Raw genomic sequence first — 21,917 nt, 5'->3', positions numbered from 1 at the left:
TAAATTTTATTAAAATTAACTATATATATCTAAAAAAATTAATTTTCATTGTTATCACTAGAGAGATCAAGTGCCTCTAATAATTATACAGAGGCAAATAATATAAGAATTTTTTTTTTTTACATTTAAGGAGTATAATGGTCCACTAAAAAGTGGAGACCAAAGGGGTAGTTACCAAAATATATCTCCCTTTTTATAACAAGTATAGATTACAAAATATTTTTAAAGTTATATATCAAAACAAAATAATATAAGTATAATAAAAGAGGAGAGTTCTTTTTACTCTAGGAGTAAATCTACCTAGACTTATTCCGTTCAATAATCATGTTTTACATCAAATTTTAGCGATCTAACCGTTTAATTTAAAGTTCTTAATGCATAGATTAAATCTGTAAATTTTTAGAAAATTTGAAAATTATTTGATACTTTATTTCATTAATTGAAATTGACGGATAATCATAAAATCATTTTATACATTGATTCAAATTAATGAAACTAAGTATCAAATTATTTTTTTTAAAAATTTGCAGATTTAATCTTTGTATTAAGAACTTTAAATTGAACGATTAGATCATTGAAATTTGATATAGAATATGAGTTATTGAACGGAGTAAGTCTACTCCGGAAGTAAAAAGATCCCTCCTCATAATAAAATTCAATATAAGTATTAAGATATTATTTAATCAATATAGTTAATATAATATATTTATAAACATTTAAATAAAATAATATTTTATATAGTATTAATTATATATATATATATATATTAAAGGTAATATATAAATATTAAAATATTATTTAACTAATGTTATTAATATAATATTTTAAGATAATATCTAAATAAACGAGTACTTTATTATATTTAATTAATGTAATTTTAAAATATGAATATTAACTATATATCTTTTAAGCAAATATATTTATATTAAAAATATATTATTATATAAAACATAATTTTTACAAAAATTTAATACTCATATATAAGTTAATTTATATTATAATATACAAAATATTATACGTATATATAATATACATATAAAGTTTTTATATATTATTTTTATTAATTTATTTAAATTTAATTATATATTTTACATTTTTTTAATAAGTAAATAATGATAATGAAATAAAAGTATTTAAAAATATATTTTAACTAAAGTATATTTTAATGATTTATTAGATTAAAAATATAATTTTATGAACTATTAAATTAAAAGTATTTTTTAAAATATTAGAATAATTATTTTTTTTCATGTTAATTTAATATAGAAGAATAATAATATAATAATTGTATCTTTCAAGTTTAAGAGATAAAAAGATGATTATTTGGTATTTTAACATATAAATGGTAGATAATGTAATATTTATATTTCTAAAGGAAAAAGAGTATAATTTATATCGATGATGATAAGTTAAATGAACTAAATTATATATTTTAATATAAAAGAATATGAAAGTCTAATATTCTTATCTCTCAAAAGAGAGTAACATAGTTTATATATTTTAACAAAAAAGGGGAGAGTGGTTTTATCTCTCATGTGAAAATAATATAATTTACTCTATATTTTAACTTTTTTCTTATTAATGAATATTTTAAAGTTGTAATAAGAAAAAATTAAGAAAAAATAACTGCTCATTATGTTAATAATAGTGATATTTTTTAATTGAAGAGTATTTTATAGTCTATGTTATGTGATTTAATGATCACCAGTTCTAAAGCTATTATATATTCCTTGGTAACATTTTCAGGTGTGTGGATCACTGGATCATGACTGAGAAGAGAAATACACATAAAGTAAGGGTTAATATTAAGGGGGGTGTATTGGAATAGGATTTTAAAGGACTTTTTTAGTTAAAAAAAATCTTGTAGATTTTAAAAGATTTTGCAGGATTTTCATAACTTTTAAGATTTTGCTTTGCAGGATTCTACAAGACTTAAAATCAAGATTTTAATGGATTTTACAAGACTTTTAAATAAGGATTTTAATGGATTCTGTGGGATTTTGTGGAGTTTTGACATTTGATAAGATTTTTAAAAAAAATTCATACATTCAAATTTTAAAAAGTCTCAAAGACAAAAATAATAAAATAAAAAAAATAATGTCTAAATAAATAGTAATAATAATTCTCCATAATATCCTATCATCTTTTTATAGCATTCACTGTCAATTGTAACAATTCATCGGAATCCTCCTTGGTCCAAGCTTCATAATTTTCTTTCTCTTTTCCTTTTTCTTTATTATTTCCTTGTGAATCTCCCATTTGAATTACTAAAACAATATATGTTGAAAACTAGTTATATAAATAATTATGGATAAGAGACAAAATCAATAAAATTATATTATTATTTTTAGAAGCACACCAATCATACAAGATCGAATATATATTAGCTATCCAAATGGATTAAATACCTCAGTCATTATAAAAAAAAACATGTAAAAACGAAAATATAGAAACATAAGATAATTTTTTATATAAAAAAATCAGTATATTCGATACTGAGAAAATATTTAGATATATAATTTTTTTTATATAAACGAAAGTATTTAGATATAGAATATATATATATATATATATATATATATATATTATTTTAGTTATATATTATATGATAATTTTTAACGATATTTATAAATGTAAATTATTCTAACAAATATTTTAACAATATTTTCTTTTTTAAAAAATAAGCTAATGAAGGCATAAATCCTAAACCCTAAAAAATTAGATACTGCAATGTCTTATGTTAATTTTCTTTTTTTTAAATATAAACAATATAAAAAGAAAAAGAAAATTTCATAGTAAAAAAAATAAAATAATTGTTGAGTCATAAAAAAAGGAGGGATAAGAGTAACAAATTCAAGGGGAGGAGAGAGTTCGCAGTTTTTATGCTGAGAGGGTTCTTCCCCAAACTAAGATCTATTTTCATCTCATTCAACTCACAGAAACCCTAACAAATTCATATTATATATATATATATATATATTGTAGAGATTATGATATCAATTTCATCTTTCACTTTTTTATTTTCTTGACGTGTGTTATAAAAAAAATTACCACTTAAAAGTTGAAATTTCAAACATTTTTTTGTGTTATATAAAGGAACAAATTTAACTACATAAAATAAAACAAAGCAAGTCAATTAAAGAGAACGAACAGAAAAATAGAGCAAGTCAATGGCACTATCATTTACATATCAGAGTTTCACAAAATAGGAGAATGGGATGAGAACAGTACTAAAATATTATATATGAGCAATGAACAATAGTGTAATATTATTAGTAGAGAAAAAATGGAGAAGACAGGAGCATAGAAAAAAAGAAGATGAAAAACTCACTTGAAAATTCTTGAAACACTTGAAAAATCACTTCAACCAATCCTTCAAAATCCGATGGGTTTGGATGAGATTGTTTTATGAATCTGGTATTTATAAATAACACTAGAAAGTCCTTCAAAATCTCTCTCACACAACAATCCTTTAAAATCCTTATATTTTTGAATACCAATGGATTGTTTTTAAGTTGTAAAAAATCTCAAATGAATACCAGTGGATTTTAATGGACTCTTTAAAAAATCTTGAAAATCCTGATTGAATACCACTGGATTGTTTTTAAGTGACATAAAATCCTGATTGAATACCAATGAATTTTTTTACTCAAAAAAAGTCTTTTAAAATCCTACGAAATCCTAAACCAATACACCCCCCTAAATTTTGTTCAACTATTTTATGTTAGTGTATTTCTTATAAGAAAATTCCTGTGAGAGGATAAACACATATAATCTTGTTTTTCTTTTTTTGAAGTTTTGGTCTCTTTAGTATATCTAAAAGTCTAAAATTGTGGAAAGAAAAATAAATCCTAAATTAAGGATGATCTTATAAAAAATTTAACTATAATCAAAATTAATTGGTTTTATAATAATTAATTAATTAAAAACTATTGTAAAAAATAAATAGTTTTATAATAATTGGTTAATTAAAAACTATGGTAAAAAACAAACTTTTATTTTTTAAGTTAAAATTCTGTTATATATACTTTTTGATCGGTCGACACTGGAGGAGGGTCAGTCGGAACTGACGAAGTGCGTCGGAACTGGAGAAGCGTCTGACAGAGACGCTGAAGAAGACGACCGGAGTGCGTCGACGGTCGTCCCCGAGAGAGAAAGAATCGAGTCCGAGAGAGAGAGGAGAGGGAGTGCGAGACGTTCAGAAACCAACAACAATGGTTCCACGAGAGGGAGAGGAAGAATTAGGGCAAGAAAAACCCAAAAGAAATGACGGACTTACCCTAAATGAAGGGTCTGTCCAAGACGCGGCGCGATTCCGCTGTTTTTGGCCGCTCCGCTCCGCGACCGAGGCGGCCGCTCCAGCCGCGACAGAAATCCGAGACGCGACAACATCACCATTGCGGCGTCGGGCCGCTCCGCTCCACTGGCCGCGATTGACAACAATGCTTCAAACTCCTCATTTTCCTCTTCTTTGTATTCTGTAGTGACTGTTCCATGGTCTTCCGTACGGGCTACTTTCGATTTTTTTTTTTATACCAAAAAGGCACTAATATTTTATTGTGTGAATTGGAAAGCAGGGAAGGAGGAGCAGCCTAGGGATGATGTTGTTGTTGAAGATGAAACTAATGGCGGGTTTCTATTATATCTTCATATTTAGATATAGTTTATGATCCTGATTCAGGTTCTGACTTTGAAGGTAAATTGTTTGACTCTCTGATTTTAAACTCTGAATATCTTAATGTCATTGCATGTCTAGTAGTTTGAGTTTTTCTTGTCACGATATTTCTTGGTCACATTCCTCTCTCAAGTTTCCTTTATTTTTTTTACACATAATTCTTGATATATAGATCATAGGGTTTGATTCTTTTATTAGATACTAGGTAAAATGAACATTGCTGCATGGGCTAGCAAAGAAGAGGTGGATAAGGATGCATTCACTTCCTTGAAAACAAAAGCAGAACCACCTAAGAGTGTCATTGAAGCACGTGTAGTAACATGGGAGGAAGCTGAGAAGGCCAAGTGTATATGGCCAGGTCAGTTCATACTGATTATTGATGTTAACATTATCTGTAACTTCTGTTGCTTTAAAGATGTAAATCCATTAACATGCCCAATTATTCATAATTAAATTAAATTTCATCAAGTAAAGGGTGCTGCTCAAATAAAGCTTGCATGAGGGGCCTGTGACATCTCATCTCAAAGATATAAAACTATTACAGTGCATTCACTTAATAGCTGAAGCTTTCAAGAGCACTGGACTTTATCAATTGTCTATTTATTTTTGCTACAAATAGACCCATGAATATTTGTCAAAAGAATCTGGACCTGCCATTTTCTTTAGGTGTTGTAAAAAGTAATATTTCTACTACTTTTCTTCTGTAAGTAGCATTTTGTAAAGCTTTTTCATGTTTGCGGATTCCCCTGGTTTCTTGATGATAAGCTACCTGGATTTTTATGTTTGGTTTGATTCTTTTTTTAGATATTACTTTTGAGTTTTGATTAATATTTTTTTCTTTTATCTTTTTTGTACATAACAAATAGATAATGGTTGCAATTATTTTTCTCTTAAATTCCAAATAATTTTTCAGTTTCATTTTTTTTTTTCATTTAGGGTTTAGATGGATATGTATTTTTTAAATAACTCCTAGAATTCCAGTCAAAGACAAAAAAATTGGTTGAGTGTCTGTTAATCAACTTAATCTAATAGTCCTTAGTAAAGGTTTCTGGTTTGGTTGTTAATCTGTTTTGTCTTTGATATGAAGCAGGGGAACTGAAACCATGGATAAAATACTACCTTCCTCTCAGGTTGATAACAGACAGGGTGAAAAGCCAAAGAAGAAAAGGAAAGAACGGTCTAAGAAGGAGGTGCTTCCGGTTGCTACTGATTCTTACCATAACAATCTTGTTAATCTGCACACGGTTAATGAGTGAGTTTTTCTTAATTAACTTCTGTTTATAACTGGATAGTACTTGTTTGCTGTTTTTTTTAATAGAATAACCGTGCAACATGATATATATTTGATAATGAAGAAGTTAAAAATACTCTTCATGTGCTGCACATGCAACAGCAAGTGATCTAACCAAAACTAAGCCTGAAGGTTAGATGTAGAACATTATTTCATAGGGGATAGTCACCCAAGTAATCAAGTGATCTAACCGTCATTATTTAGGCCTTAAAAGGAATTTTTTTAAGTAGTTAACTAGTTAGGTAGCTATAAATTGAAGCAGAGAAAAATGTAAAGGAAATCAGTTAACTGGTTGCAAGAAAGGGTCACAAGAAAAACAATTAATATGTGCCTCTATAAAAATAAATGACGGTAAAAGTAAACTCATTTTCTGTTTTGAAGTTGTTTGCTATGCCATATAGTGTGTCTTAACTCTGTTTAGAAATGTTCTCCTCAAATTTGTTTTCAATTTTCACTCATTTTCTGTTTTGAAGTTGTTTGTATGCCATATAGTGTCTTAACTCTGTTTAGAAATGTTTTCCTCAAGTCTGTTTTCAATTTTCCTTTCTTTCCATTCTGTAGATTTTCTATTGGAGTGCTTGAAGTTCTATCTTGAGTTGAGACAAATTTCTATTGTATAAAATTAGGTTTGTATTGTACAAAATTCTTAAAACTACCAGGCTTGGCTGATTGTTCAAATACCTTGTTTTGATATGCTTCTTCAAGAGTTAGGGCTTGATAAAAAGAGTTTGTTCTTTGTTAAATGGTAAAATAAATTGAGTGCTTGATTGCAGCCTATCTCTTGGTAAAATGTAATAGCAAGTCTTTGCAAAATTGATTTTATTCAAAATTAAATTTAAAGGAATGTGATTTATTTTTCGACCTTTTATTTAAAAGGAAGTTAGTAGGAAAATTTAGTATAATATTTTTATCGAAAACAAAAGCTACCTAAAGTTCCTTAACTCAAAATCAGTTTATCAACCGGAAATCAAATATATGAATTTTGTTTAAAATCTTGTTTTGTATTTCAATGGAGAATTGCACATGCATGTACTTACTGGGATTGCTCTGCCTATTCTCTCTGAATTAAGATGTCTCACTCAAGCTAAGAATATGGCTAGAACATTCCTTTGAAGACTTGGACAATCCTCTTCCCTCAAGCTAGTATTGGATCACTTGAAAATGTTCACTCCTACAAATAGCGTATACTAGATGTGTAGTTCTAGGTGTAAGATGTGTTTGTTAAAATGCCCTACATTGGCTAGGAATATGGCTAGACTACTCCTTATCGCAATTCGTCAATCATCTTCCCTTGAGTTGGCTTTTTGGGAGTGAGTTAAGCTAAATTTGTTTCTAATGCCATTCATTACCAGATTTCCTTAATTTTTTTTTTATCAATATTATTTCTTAGATATTAATAGCCATCTACTTGCTTTTTCTTGCTTTTTAAAGGATAGGAATTTGGTCCCCCAAATTGAACCAAACAATAATTGAGAGAGCTATGAAGGGAGATGAGATGGAATGCATGAAGGGTGAGGCTAATCCAGCCCTGAGTTAATTTAAATCTTGCAGTCTATTTATGCTTAAAACTTCTATTATAATTATATTGTTTCAGCATCTGTGAAACTTGTGAAGTGAAAAGAATGATCATAAAAATATATAGTATGAAGTTGAAATACCATGTGGCTGCAAATAGAAATCCAAAAATGATTGCAAGAAATGTATATTTGTTGAAGCATGTATTTGACAAGCTATGTCAATGATGATGGATGTATGGTTGAAGGTATAAGGTTTAAGGTTGTGGCTGAAATATTTTTTGACTTTTGAGTGGTATCCTGTTTCACAGTGGTCAATCATTGTTACATATATACATATACACACACATACACACATATATAAACATATATTATATTATGCTTGGAAGAGGAGTGGGCTTACTAGGCTGCAAGTGTATGAAAGCCAAAGGAGGAATAAGGGGTAGAATATGTTGAGAGAAATTTGTGAATAAAAACCAGGCTAGCTGGTATACTTGGAGTGAAAAAAAGAATAGAATTCTTGTATAACACCAATATGCAAGGAAGAGGAAAGATAAAGTGATGGAGCGAGAGGAGGGAGAGAGTGGCACTTGAGGTTTAAGGAGAGGTTTGGATGAGGGTTCTGCATACCTGCTGTATCTATGTGCATGTTTTTTGTTCTACAGTTTTCTTTTTAGGATTTTACCTCTATTGAAAGGAGCTAGACTCCAAATTTTCTTAGTCAATCTAATTCTTGTTTATGTCTTTTGATTGCATACCCCCACTTCCTTTAGTGGTTCAGGATAAGTATTTTGAGTCTAGAAAACATAGCACCAAAAGCATTATTAAGAGGGTGAGGTGATAAAATATTTTTATGCAAAAACTGGTTTTCTTTAAGAATTGGTTACATGAGATGACTATTAATTTAAAGTTATTCATAAAGTTGCAATTGTATAGGAAAGACAAATGGCTTTTAGAAAGAGTCCTTAGAATAATAAGAAACTATCATATTTTAGTACTGTTTTGATTGAGAATTGGTTAATACATCTAAAATTTATTTGAATTTAGATAGGAATCTACTTTAAGCATAATATAAAGTAACTTTAAACTAAAATCCATAATAGTTTGGAATTGTTATTTAAGGAAGTTTTAAAACACTAAAATAAATTGACAATTTTTTCTTTCTTTCTCTCGATCTTTATTTGAGGATGTTTGGATACAAGCTTAGAAGAGTTTTTGTAAGCTTCTCTACTGAAAAATTTTCAGTAGGGAAACCCTCAGAACTGCTTTTAATTTGTATCCAAATAGACTCTTTATATTCTTAGGTTGTATGGTTTAGGGTGAAATTTTAAGTCACAACAGCTTTCGGTTTACATTCTGAGATCTTTTGCTGGTGTTGTTTTTGCCTAGTCTATTTGCCATCAGAGCCTTCATGCACTGAAGCACACACCCTATGTGAACTATAAAGCTTACCCTGTCTCTGAGTGTTTAGGGAAGAGAATTCACAGTTACACTGCTTCAAAAACCAACTTTTGCTGTAGCAATTATGAGTATCATTCCTGTGTATACAAAGCGGGGAAGATGCACTTTTAGGTTTGACTGAGACTTTATATCTGGAATCAATTGTTGATTCCATGTGAATCCTTGGATCAAAGTCTTTTGAATTGTGTTCTTTTCTACATGTGGTTTCCTCACGAGGGAAACACATATGCTTGGGTTTTGGGTGGAGGCTGGCATCAGTTTTGACTGTTTTGTATTGGCGATGGCATTGGGTCGTATTCTAGTCTCCACAGTATTGCTGTTTGTCTAAAATGTGAAAATTCAATCCTGATGTGAGAACTGTGTCATTGTTGCATTAAATCTACTTTCTGGGTCATATTGGTTGTTTTCTGGAATGCTATCAACTTCTAAATTATGCATTGATAAACTTATGCAAATGCTAGGTAACAAAATTGCAATGGTGTCCTGTTACTTCAATCCTATCCGTACTAGCTCTCATCTCATTTCTGCAGATTTATCTAGAAAATTCAAGATTCCAAAGCTTCTTCAGAGGGTAACTTTTTTGAGCTGATATTTGTTGTCTTGGTGTCAATCTCTTGCTGATAAGTTCTCCCTTTAAAATATTGTAATTTCTTTTGGTAGCTTTTCTGGTGATATACTTAATAACATGAACATGCGTTGCACTTAAGGTTAATTGTCTGCATGTAGTTTTTTGTTGTTATGCTTGTCTTTTGATTATTTTTAATAAATGATGTTACTTACAGACAATAAAATAAACAATTTAATTTTTTTGGAAGACATGATAAATCGTTGAATTGAGCGAGCCTAATGTTCTACATTAAAATGCATGGGCTATTACTTATTTCATAGAAATGGAAACAGATAAAGCTACAAAGTTGAGGCCTAGAATTGCAAAGTTTCCATTGCCTTATGGGGATTTCCAGTATTGAAGTTCAAAACATTTTCTTTAAAGAAGCAAAATATAAATTTCAATCCTGCAAGGATTGTAAATATCTAATAGGTAGAAAGTTGGAAATGGTGAGGCTCTGTAGTGAGAGTTTTTTTTAGGATAAATATGTTTTGTCAGTTCTCTATTGGGATAGCATCATATCTTAACATAGAAAATTGTAAAGAGGTCTGTTTCTAAAGTATTTGAGCAAGCTAAATAAATTTCACTATTAGCAATGGATCTTTTTTTTTATTAAAAAATTAATTTTTTTTAATCTTTTTATAGATTTGAATTTATTTTATATGATTGCTGAATCCTGATTTCTAACAGGAGATTTCTTTCCTGAGACAATTTCCTTTCTTATTTGTGCTGACATGTTTCCCTCATTGTATTTTAAGCAGAAAAAGAGGTTTGATGGTTCACCTAGGTCCTCAAAAATTACTGCATTTTATGGCTTGAAGACACCTCCTTATGAACTTGTAAGTTATTCACTCCATTTCCTGAATCATATTTTTGTTTGAAGATAATTGTACTGTTTTGGCCTATATGCTTGAATTAGTTGAGGCATCTAATTGAGCAGTAAGCTTATCAGAGAAATAATTGCATAGGTAGTTAAAATGACTATTGCCACTTAAGCCATTATAACGATGAAGAAAGAAACCAAGAATTGCGAAAAAGGAATATTATATTTTACCAAGGGATGAAACAATTACATCCAACCTTCGATGAACTCTAAAATGTAAGTTACCCTTTTCCAAAAACTATTTATGTGAAAATTTATTTCTCTTGGATAATTTCTTTTTATTACAGCCATTGTGTTTATTCAACACCTTCAATTAATTTGTCTCTATCATGGATAAAATGGAAACAAGGTATACATTTTGCTGCATGTGCAACATATATCAACATTCAGAGATAACAAGAGAGGAAAATGACAACTAATTATAACTTTTTAAGGAGGGCAGAGTAGGAGAAACAAGAATATTTCCATTGATCATGTAAACTGACACTGTTAGATTTTTATAAGACTTAGAGCCTATGTGACAAATTGATAATCAGGAATCCTATAACCCTTTTGTGACTCATATAAACTGGATACTCATTATTACACAAAGCAGCCACTAGTTGGCCCTTTATATCATTGTTATCATAATTGATAATTCTCACTTTGTTTTGCTGCCTCAATATTTCTTAGGATGCCTTAGAGCCATATATGAGTAAGAGGACAATTGACATGCACCGGGGTGAATATCATCGGAATTTTATAGAAGGTTTGAACAAACAGCTAGAAAAGGATGATATACTATATGGATACACCTTGGATGAACTAGTCAAAGTGACATACAACAATGGGAATCCGTTCCCCGAATTCAACAATGTAGCTGAGGTACTTATTAGATTGATTGCTCTCTGGCTTGGATCATTTTAAATTGATTATGAAATTGCTCCCTTATTCATTATAGGCTGTGTAGAGTGACCATTATTGCATCTTTTATTTCAATCAAAACTTGAAAGACACAGCTATTCACTTTTGATTTTATTGAAATTGTGTTTGTTGGAATATCATATGGTTGCGATACTTTAGAGTTTAGTTATGTTGAGAGTAATGGTGAATGGAGAGAACATATTCCTTGTGTATTGCAAAGCACAAGATGTGTTTAAATACAAAGTAGTGGGCCTAGGACCATAAGATAAAAACTATAAGATAAAAACTATAAGATAAAATTATATCTAACACTCCCCCTCAAGCTGGTGTATATAGATCATATGCACCAAGCTTGTTACAAATATAATCAATCCTAGGACCCCGTAATGATTTGGTGAAGACATCTGCCAACTGATCAGTAGAGTTAACAAACTGAGTAGTAATGTCCCCAGGTAAAATCTTCTCACGAATGAAGTGACAATCTATCTCAATGTGTTTGGTCCTCTCGTGAAATACTGGATTTGAGGCAATATGAAGGGCAGCTTGGTTATCACATATGAGAGTCATCTGTGTAACTTCGCCAAATCTCAGTTCTTTAAGCAACTGTTTGAGCCAAATAAGCTCACACGTAGCAGAGGCCATGGCACGGTATTCTGCTTCTGCACTAGATCTTGCCACTACATTCTGCTTCTTACTTTTCCACGAAATCAAGTTATCGCCAATAAAGACACAATAACCTGAGGTGAATCTCCTGTCAGAGGGAGAGCCTGCCCAATCTGCATCTGAGTATCCCACAACTTGGGTATGATTGTTGTAGCCATATAATAAACCTTTTCCTGGAGCACCTTTGATATACTTCAGAATGCGGATGACTGCATTCCAATGTCCTGCACATGGAGAATTGAGAAATTGACTCACCACACTAACCGCAAAAGAGATGTCAGGACGAGTTACTGTGAGATAATTCAATTTCCCAACCAGTCTTCTGTATCTCTCGGGATCTGAGAAAGGCTCCCCCTGACTCGGTAGAAGTTTGGTATTAGGATCCATAGGTGTATCAACGGGCTTGGAATTCATTAGCCCAGTTTCCTCTAAAATATCCAATGCATACTTTCTTTGAGATATTACAATTCCATCTGTAGATTGCGCTACCTCAATCCCCAAGAAATACCGAAGTTTACCAAGGTCTTTTGTCTGAAAGTGATGGCAAAGATGTTGTTTTATCTGAGAAATGCCATGATGATTACTACCGGTAAGAACAATATCATCAACATACACTATCAAGTAGATACACCCAGCAGGGGAATGTTGATAAAATACCGAATGATCAGCTTCTTTTCGAGTCATACCAAACTGTTGGACTACAGTACTGAATCTACCAAACCATGCCCTTGGAGACTGCTTAAGACCATAAAGTGATTTGCGGAGACGACATACCAAACCGGAAGACTCCCCCTGAGCAACAAACCCAGGAGGTTGCTCCATATAAATTTCCTCAAGCAAATCCCCATGAAGAAAGACATTTTTAACATCCAGTTGATAGAGAGGCCAACGGCGAAGAGCAGCCATGGCTAAGAATAATCTGACAGAGGTCATCTTGGCAACAGGGGAGAAAGTGTCACCATAGTCTAATCCAAAAATTTGAGTATAACCTTTGGCGACCAAACGAGCTTTGAGTCGATCAATGGTGCCATCAGGACCAACCTTGACTGTGAAGATCCATCGACATCCAACCACAGACTTCCCAGGAGGCAAAGAAACAAGATCTCAAGTACCATTGTTCTGAAGAGCACACAGTTCATCAAGCATGGCTTGTCTCCAACCAGGGTGGGCCAAGGCATCACCTACATTTTTAGGAATAGACACAGAGGAAAGAGAAGAGAGACAAGTATATTGGGAGGGGGATAACCAGTGATAACTCAGAGTAATATAATGAGGGGAAGGATTACGAGTAGAACGATTACCTTTCCGGAGGGCAATAGGGAGGTCAGACTCAAGTGGTGGGGCCGGAGGAGACGAAGGAGGTGGCACCGTTTCTTTTTAAACTTTTCTTATGTTGTTTTGGTTTATCATCGGAATTTAATAGAAGGTTTGAACAAACAGCTAGAAAAGGATGATATACTATATGGATACACCTTGGATGAACTAGTCAAAGTGACATACAACAATGGGAATCCGTTCCCCGAATTCAACAATGCAGCTGAGGTACTTATTAGATTGATTGCTCTCTTGGCTTTGATCATTTTAAATTGATTATGAAATTGCTCCCTTATTCATTATAGGCTGTGTAGAGTGACCATTATTGCATCTTTTATTTCAATCAAAACTTGAAAGACATAGCTATTCACTTTTGATTTTATTGAAATTGTGTTTGTTGGAATTAAGGAACAACATATATGGGATTGGCAATATCATATGGTTGCGATACTTTAGAGTTTAGTTATATTTATTGATTTCTTTTTAAACTTTTCTTATGTCGTTTTGGTGCTGAATTTTATGCCTGATCATGATGTCAAAAAATTGAGATTTTTGTTATTATGTGTATTTTGTATTGATTGTGAGAAAATATAAGGCATGAAAGTCTTGTATATTTGTTTCTGTCCCTCATTTCGGTAAAAATTGTTTGTGTTGGTATGATGATTATTTTAGTCGATAAATGATGAAAGAGGCATACAAACTTTTTATGCCTGATCTTGATGTCAAAAGATTCAGACGGTTGTTATTCTATACATTTTGTATTCATCGTGAGAAAATATAGGGCATGAAAGCCTTATATATTTGCTTTTGTCCCTCATCTCGGTAAAAATTGATTGTGTTGGTATGATGATTATTTTAGTCGACATATGATGAAAGAGGTATACGATCTTTTTATGCCTGATCTTGATGTCGAAAAATTGAGATGGTTGTTATTAGATGCATTTTGTATTGATTGTGAGAAAATATAGGGTATGAAAGTCTTATATATTTGTTTCTATCCCTCATCTCTGTAAAAAATGATTATGTTAATATGCTGATTATTTTAATCGACAAATGATGAAAGAGGTATACGAACTTTTTATGTCTGATCCTGATGTCAAAAAATTGAGACGGTTGTTATTATATACCTTTTGTATTCATTGTGAGAAAATATAGGGCACGAAAGTTCTATATATTTGCTTCTGTCCCTCATCTCGGTAAAAATTGATTATGTTGGTATGATGATTATTTTAATTGACATATGATGAAAGAGGTATATATGAACTTTTTATACCTGATCCTGATGTCAAAAAATTGAGAGGTTGTTATTTGATACATTTTATATTCATCGTGAGAAAATATAGGGCATGAAAGTCCTATATATTTGCTTTTGTCCCTCATCTCGGTAAAAATTGTGTGTTTGTATGATGATTATTTTAGTCGACAAATGATGAAAGAGGTATACGATATTTTTATGTCTGATCCTGATGTCGAAAAATTGAGACGGTTGTTATTGGATGCATTTTATATTGATTGTGAGAAAATATAGGGCATGAAAGCCCTATATATTTATTTTTGTCACTCATCTCGGTAAAAAATGATTGTTAATATGATGATTATTTTAGTCGACAAATGATGAAAGAGGTATACGAACTTTTTATGCTTAATCTTGATGTCGAAAAATTGATACGGTTGTTATTCGATACATTTTGTATTCATTGTGAGAAAATATAGGGCATGAAAGCCCTATATATTTGCTTCTGTCCCTCATCTTGGTAAAAATTGGTTGTGTTGGTATGATGATTATTTTAATCGATATATGATGAATGAGGTATATGAACTTTTAATACCTTATCTTGATGTCTAAAAATATATAGGGTTGTTGTTTGAAACATTTTGTATTCATTGTGAGAAAATATAGGGTATGAAAATCCTATATATTTGCTCCTGTCTCTCATCTTGGTAAAAAATGATTGTGTTAATATGATGATTATTTTAGTCGACAAATGATGAAAGAAGTATACGAACTTTTTATGCCTCATCTTGATGTCGAAAAATTGAGACGACTGTTATTCGATACATTTTGTATTCATTGTGAGAAAATATAGGGCATGAAAGCCCTATATATTTGCTTCTGTCGCTCATCTCGGTAAAAATTGATTGTGTTGGTATGATGATTATTTTAATCGACATATGATGAAAGAGGTATATGAACTTTTAATACCTTATCCTGATGTCGAAAAATATAAAGGGTTGTTATTTGAAACAATTTGTATTCATCGTGAGAAAATATAGGGTTTGAAGACCTTATATATTTGTTTTTGTTCCTCATCTCGGTAAAAAATGTGTGTCAATATGATGATTATTTTAGTCGACAAATGATGAAAGAAGTATACGAACTTTTTATGCCTCATCCTGATGTCGAAAAATTGAGACGATTGTTATTCGATACATTTTGTATTCATTGTGAGAAAATATAGGGCATGAAAGCCATATATATTTGCTTCTGTCCCTCATTTCGGTAAAAATTGATTGTGTTGGTATGATGATTATTTTAATCGACATATGATGAAAGAGGTATATGAACTTTTAATACTTTATCCTAATGTTGAAAAATTGAGAGGGTTGTTATTTGAAACATTTTGTATTCATCGTGAGAAAATATAGGGTATGAAAACTCTATATATTTACTTTTGTCCCTCATGTCGGTAAAGAATGATTGTGTTAATATGATGATTATATTAGTTGACAAATGATTAAAGAGGTATACAAACTTTTTATGCCTCATCCTGATGTCGAAAATTTGAGATGGCTGTTATTAGATACATTTTGTATTCATTGTGAGAAAATATAGAGCATGAAAGCCCTATATATTTGCTTCTGTCCCTCATCTCGATAAAAATTGATTGTGTTGGTATGATGATTATTTTAATCGACATATGATGAAAGAGGTATACGAACTTTTTATGTCTGATCCTGATATAAAAAAATTGAGACGATTACTCAATACATGTTGTATTCATCGTGGGAAAATATAGGACATGAAAGCCTTATATATTTGCTTATGTGTCTCATCTCGGTAAAAATTGTTTGTGTTGGTATAATGATTATTTTAGTCGACAAATGATGAAAGATGTATAGGATCTTTTTATGTCTGATCCTGATGTCGGAAAATTGAGACAGTTGTTATTCGATACATTTTGTATCCATCGTGAGAAAATATCAGGCATGAAAGTCTTTTATATTTGCTTTTGTTCCTCAGCTCGGTAATGTGATAATTATTTTAGTCGACAAGTGATGAAAGAGGTATACGAACGTATTATGCCTGATCCTGATATCGAAAAATTGAGACGGTTGTTATTCGATACATTTTGTATTCATTGTAAGATAATATAAGGTATGAAAGTTCTATATATTTGCTTCTTGCCTCATCTCGGTAAAGAATGATTGTGTTAATATGATGATTAATTTTGTCGACAAATGATGAAAGAGGTATACGAACTTTTTATGCCTCATCCTGATGTCGAAAATTTGAGACGGCTATTTTTCGATACATTTTGTATTCATTGTGAGAAAATATAGGGCATGAAAGCCCTATATATTTGTTTCTGTCCCTCATCTCGATAAAAATTGATTGTGTTGGTATGATGATTATTTTAATCGAGATATGATGAAAGAGATATACGAACTTCTTATGCCTGATCCTGATGTCAAAAAATTAAGACGATTATTCGATACATGTTGTCTTCATCATGAGAAAATATAGGGCAAGAAAGCCCTATATATTTGCTTTTTGTACCTCATCTCGGTAAAAATTGTTTGTGCTGGTATGATGATTATTTTAGTCCACAAATGATGAAAGAGGTATACAATCTTTTTATGCTTGATCCTCATGTCGAAAAATTGAGACGGTTGTTATTCGATACATTTTGTATCCATCATGAGAATATATAGGACATGAAAGTCCTATATATTTGCTTCTGTCCCTTATCTCGGTAATGTGATAATTATTTTAGTCTACAAGTGATGAAAGAGGTATACGAACGTATTATGTTTGATCCTGATATTGAAAAATTGAGACGGTTGTTATTCGATACATTTTGTATTCATTGTGAGATAATATAGGGTATAAAAGCCCTATATATTTTCTTATGTCCCTCATCTTAGTAAAGAATGATTGTGTTAATACGATGATTATTTTAGTCGACAAATGATGAAAGAGGTATACGAACTTTTTATGCCTCATCCTGATGTCGAAAATTTGAGACGGGTGTTATTCCATACATTTTGTATCCATTGTGAGAAAATATAGGGCATGAAAGCCCTATATATTTGCTTCTATCCCTCATCTCAGTAAAAATTGATTGTGTTATGATGATTATTTTAATCGACATATGACGAAAGAGGTATACAAACTTTTTATGCCTGATCTTGATGTCGAAAAATTGAGACGATTATTCGATACAGTTGTATTCATCATGAGAAAATATAGGGCATGAAAGTCCTATATATTTGTTTCTGTCTCTCATATCGGTAAAAATTGTTTGTGTTGGTATGATGATTATTTTAGTCGACAAATGATGAAAGAGGTATACGATCTTTTTATGTCTGATCTTGATGTCAAAAAATTGAGACGGTTGTTATTAGATACATCTTATATCCATCGTGAGAAAATATAGGGCATGAAAGCCCTATATATTTGCTTGTGTCCCTCATCTCGATAAAAAAATGATTGTGTTAATATGATGATTATTTTAGTCGAAAAATGATGAAAGAGGTATACGAACGTAATATGCTTGATCCTGATGTCGAAAAATTGAGACGGTTGTTGTTAGATACATTTTGTGTTCATCGTGAGAAAATATAGGGCATGAAAGCCCTCTTTATTTGTTTCTGTCCGTCATCTCGGTAAATATTGATTTCATTGGTATGATGATTATTTTAATCGACATATGATGAAAGTGGTATATGAACTTTTTAATCCTGATTCTGATGTCGAAAAATTGAGATGGTTATTGGATACATGTTGCATTGATCATTTGAAAATATAGTGCATGAAAGCCTATATATTTGCTTGTCCCTCATCTCGGTAAAAATTGTTTGTGTTGGTATGATTATTTTAGTTGACAAATGATGAAATAGGTATACGATCTTTTTATGCGTGATCCTGATATCGAAAAATTGAGACCATTGTTATTCGATATATTTTGTATCCATCGTGAGAAAATATAGGGCATGAAAGCGCTATATATTTGCTTTTATCCCTCATCTCGAATAAAAACATTGTGTTAATATGATGATTATTTTAGTCAAAAAATGATGAAAGAGGTATACGAACGTATTATGCCTGATCCTGATGTCAAAAATTGAGACAGTTGTTCTTAGATACATTTTGTGTTCATCGGGAGAAAATAAAAGGCATGAAAGCCCTATTTACTTGCTTCTGTCCCTCAACTCGGTAAAAATTGATTTATTTGGTATTGTGATTATTTTAATCGACATATGATGAATGTGGTATACAAAATTTTTAATCCTGATCCTGATGTCGAAAAATTGAAACGGTTATTCGATACATGTTGTATTGATCGTTAGAAAATATAGTGCATGAAAGCCCTATATATTTGCTTTTGTCCCTCATCTCGGTAAAAATTGTTTGTGTTGGTATGATTATTTTAGTCGACAAATGATGAAAGTGGTATATGATCTTTTTATGCGTGATCCTGATATCGAAAAATTGAGACGATTGTTATTTGATACATTTTGTATCCATTGTGAGAAAATATAGGACATGAAAGTCTTATATATTTGCTTCTGTCCCTCATCTCGGTAAAAAAAACTTATTGTGTTAATATGATGATTATTTTATTCGACAAATGATGAAAGAGGTATAAGAACGTATTATGTCGGATCCTGATGTCGAAAAATTGAGACGGTTGTTATTCGATACATTTTGTATTCATTGCGAGAAAATATTTGGCATGAAAGCCCTATATATTTGTTTTTGTCTCTCATGTCGGTAAAAAGATGATTGTGTTAATATGATGATTATTTTAGTCGAAAAATGATAATAGAGGTATACGATCTTGTTTTGCCAGACCGTAAACCCTAAATCCTATATTTGTGTCTTTGTCCTCGAACTTAGTAAAAAAATCGGTGGCTTTTACATGCATTGGAGTAGCTAACTTGTTTTCTCTTTTTGCAGGTCCAAGAAGTTTACATAAAATTCTAACCGGATTAGAGACTACTTTAGAGATGGAAACTTCCATCACTAAGCAAATCCTTCTCTAAACTTCATTGCAAAAGTGAGTCACCAAATTGCTTGAATTTTAATTTCATTTGTGTTTCATTTGAGGTTCATTTGGTTGCTGGACCTTTTATATTCTTTGCTTTAAAATTGTATAGACTTACTAGAGGTGAATTGGGAAACATAGTTTGTGTTCTCCCACCATTCCTTAGTTTTCTAATTGAAACCTAGTATCCGTTAGTACTTGTGGAAGTGTCCCATAGGGCTCTAAGTGTCATGTGGGCTTCCACTAGGACTCGTCTAGTTTACTTGCTTTCTTAGAACGTTTAGTACTTGTGGAAGTGCTCTAAGGGGCTCTAAGTGTCACTTAGACTTCCACCCTAGAGAATTCGGCTAGTATAATCTTTAACTTTCTTTCTTTACTTGCTTGCTTCGATAGTTTACTTTCTAAATGTAATTAGGAACGTTCCAAGTTCGTTTAGAAGGCTTCTTTTCCTATTAGGGGTTCGTGCCCGCACACACATTTACATGACTTGTGTGCAAAATTGTTTAGTGAGACAAGTATAAAAGGGTTTAGTAATTTTTACTTGAAAAGACTTGGTTATTAAGTGGATCCTTGTAGCTTGGCTCCTTGTAGCTCACCTCCGTTGATAGTAAAACTTGTATACTTAAACCTCCAAGTACTTAGTTTTGCACCAAAAAGAAAATATTTTGTGAAAATATTTATCACTATATTTTTCAATTTATTTGAAAACTTGTGAAAACCTTTTTCGTAAAAACAAGTCATCATTCTCATGATAGTAGTGTGCATGATCATCGTTCCCCTAGAAGTCATAGGAGTACTAAAGATGAACTCTGTGAACTTAGGGATTATATTAGAAAAAAAGAATAAGAAAATGAAAAGAATAATAAAACAATAAAAGAGTTGTTAAACAAGCTAGTGGTGGGTGGTGAGGCTAGCTGTCCCAAAATCCATGAGGACAATGGGCTTTTAAAGCCCAAAAGGTGAGATGGTGACGGACTTCCAAGCCTTCTAGAGGAAAACATGCAAAAGGAGGTTCATGGCCCAAGATCCATCGTTCACACACCCACTCAACCTCAAGTGAAGGGTTTTATAGTAGTCACCATGATGATAGCTACTATCAATGATCTCCTATGCAACAAAGGCCTAGGAATGACTCTCACAAGGAACCTAGAGTTGACCTTCTTCCCTTTCATTGAGAGGATAGTGTTGTGGATTACTTGGATTGGGAGATGAAGGTGAACAACTCTTCACTTTCCACAATGTGAGTGAAGAGATAAGACTTCCAATGACTATCTTTAGCTTTCAAGGGTATGCCATGTAATTATGGATTCCCTTGAATGGGAAAGAAGATTTCATCATGAGCCTTCAATCCAATATTGGAATGAGCTTAGAAGATCCTTAAAGAGAAGGCATATTCCTCCCTATCATGAGAGGGAGTTAATGAAAAAACTCAAAAGACTCCAACAAAGAAATCAAAGTTTGGAAGAATATAGGCAACAAATGGAATTGCTTATAATGAGAGCTGGAATTAGGGAAGAGGAAAGGACCACCATTGCATGGTTCTAAAGTGGTCTTAACTTAGAAATTAGGGACAAGGTTGAACTATTATAGTATAGAGACCGTCATGAACTAGTTCAACTTTGTGTGAGGGAAGAACAACAACTTAGAAGGAAGCCTAGCCTTAGGAAAGAATCTACCTCATACCCTAAGAAAGACTTCAAGAAAGAGGGTCACTCCTCTTATTCAAAGGAAAGACCACTAGAAAAACAAAAAGAAAAGTCTTCTAATGAAACTAGGACTAGTTTAAATAAGTGCTTAGGAATATTGGTTGTCCAAAGGTTACTTACCAACCAACTTAGTGAACAAGATCAATCACAAAGAAATAACCTTTTCCATTCTAGATGTAAAATATTGGTTCTCTCATTGTTGATAATGGATGTTGCAATAATTTTCTAAGTCAAAGGTTGGTTGATAAGCTTCACCTAACTACTATAGCCCATCCTAAATCTTATAAACTTAAATTGCTTAATGAGGATGGACCTATAGAAGTTAATGACCAAGTAAATGTTCCTTTCTCCATTGGAAAATATAAAGATGAAGTTTTATGTGATGTAATTTCAATGGATGCAAGTCATATTTTACTTGGTAGACCTTGATAATATGATAGGAAGACTATTCATGGTGGTGTGACTAATAAGATTCGCCTAGTACACCTAGGCAAGAAACATACCTTGACTCCTCTTTCACCATCACAAGTGTTGGAGGAAGAGAAGGTGATAAAGTTCGAAGGAAGTTGTTCCTAGAAGTTAGTTTTCTAAAAATCATTCCATTAAACAATGTCTTTTAGTTGATCAACCT

General features: G+C 31.7%; 2 protein-coding genes across 7 annotated transcripts; both read left to right on the top strand.

The window, feature by feature from the left end:
• Positions 1 to 3,965: 3,965 nt before the first annotated feature.
• On the top strand, positions 3,966 to 6,057 carry LOC145949211 (uncharacterized). 2 transcript variants are annotated; one of them, XM_083062923.1, is made up of 4 exons: positions 3,966 to 4,480; positions 4,578 to 4,696; positions 4,874 to 5,033; positions 5,766 to 6,057. In XM_083062923.1, exons 2-4 carry the CDS (start codon positions 4,667 to 4,669, stop codon positions 5,957 to 5,959), a joined length of 384 nt encoding a protein of 127 aa, XP_082919049.1. In that variant the 5' UTR covers positions 3,966 to 4,480; positions 4,578 to 4,666; the 3' UTR covers positions 5,960 to 6,057. The 2 variants fall into 2 exon arrangements, with proteins under 2 accessions (XP_082919049.1, XP_082919048.1); XM_083062922.1 differs by having other exon boundaries at positions 3,967 to 4,696.
• A 29-nt stretch (positions 6,058 to 6,086) lies between these two features.
• On the top strand, positions 6,087 to 11,436 carry LOC109818981 (superoxide dismutase [Fe] 3, chloroplastic-like). 5 transcript variants are annotated; one of them, XR_014428774.1, is made up of 6 exons: positions 6,087 to 7,276; positions 7,398 to 7,477; positions 9,403 to 9,512; positions 10,310 to 10,387; positions 10,517 to 10,647; positions 11,104 to 11,244. XR_014428774.1 is itself a non-coding variant. In XM_083062915.1 (5 exons), exons 2-5 carry the CDS (start codon positions 7,447 to 7,449, stop codon positions 11,335 to 11,337), a joined length of 384 nt encoding a protein of 127 aa, XP_082919041.1. In that variant the 5' UTR covers positions 6,087 to 6,592; positions 7,398 to 7,446; the 3' UTR covers positions 11,338 to 11,436. The 5 variants fall into 5 exon arrangements, 4 of the variants coding, with proteins under 4 accessions (XP_082919041.1, XP_082919040.1, XP_082919039.1 ...); XM_083062915.1 differs by lacking the exon at positions 10,517 to 10,647 and having other exon boundaries at positions 6,087 to 6,592; positions 9,472 to 9,512; positions 11,104 to 11,436; XM_083062914.1 differs by lacking the exon at positions 10,517 to 10,647 and having other exon boundaries at positions 6,087 to 6,592; positions 11,104 to 11,436.
• The last annotated feature ends 10,481 nt before the right edge of the window (positions 11,437 to 21,917 follow it).

This window comes from Cajanus cajan, chromosome 8 (assembly GCF_000230855.2).
Source record: "Cajanus cajan strain Asha chromosome 8, NIPB_CcT2T_4, whole genome shotgun sequence".
NCBI classification, from domain to species: Eukaryota; Viridiplantae; Streptophyta; class Magnoliopsida; order Fabales; family Fabaceae; genus Cajanus; species Cajanus cajan.
This window is presented reverse-complemented; position numbering and strand designations above follow the sequence as displayed.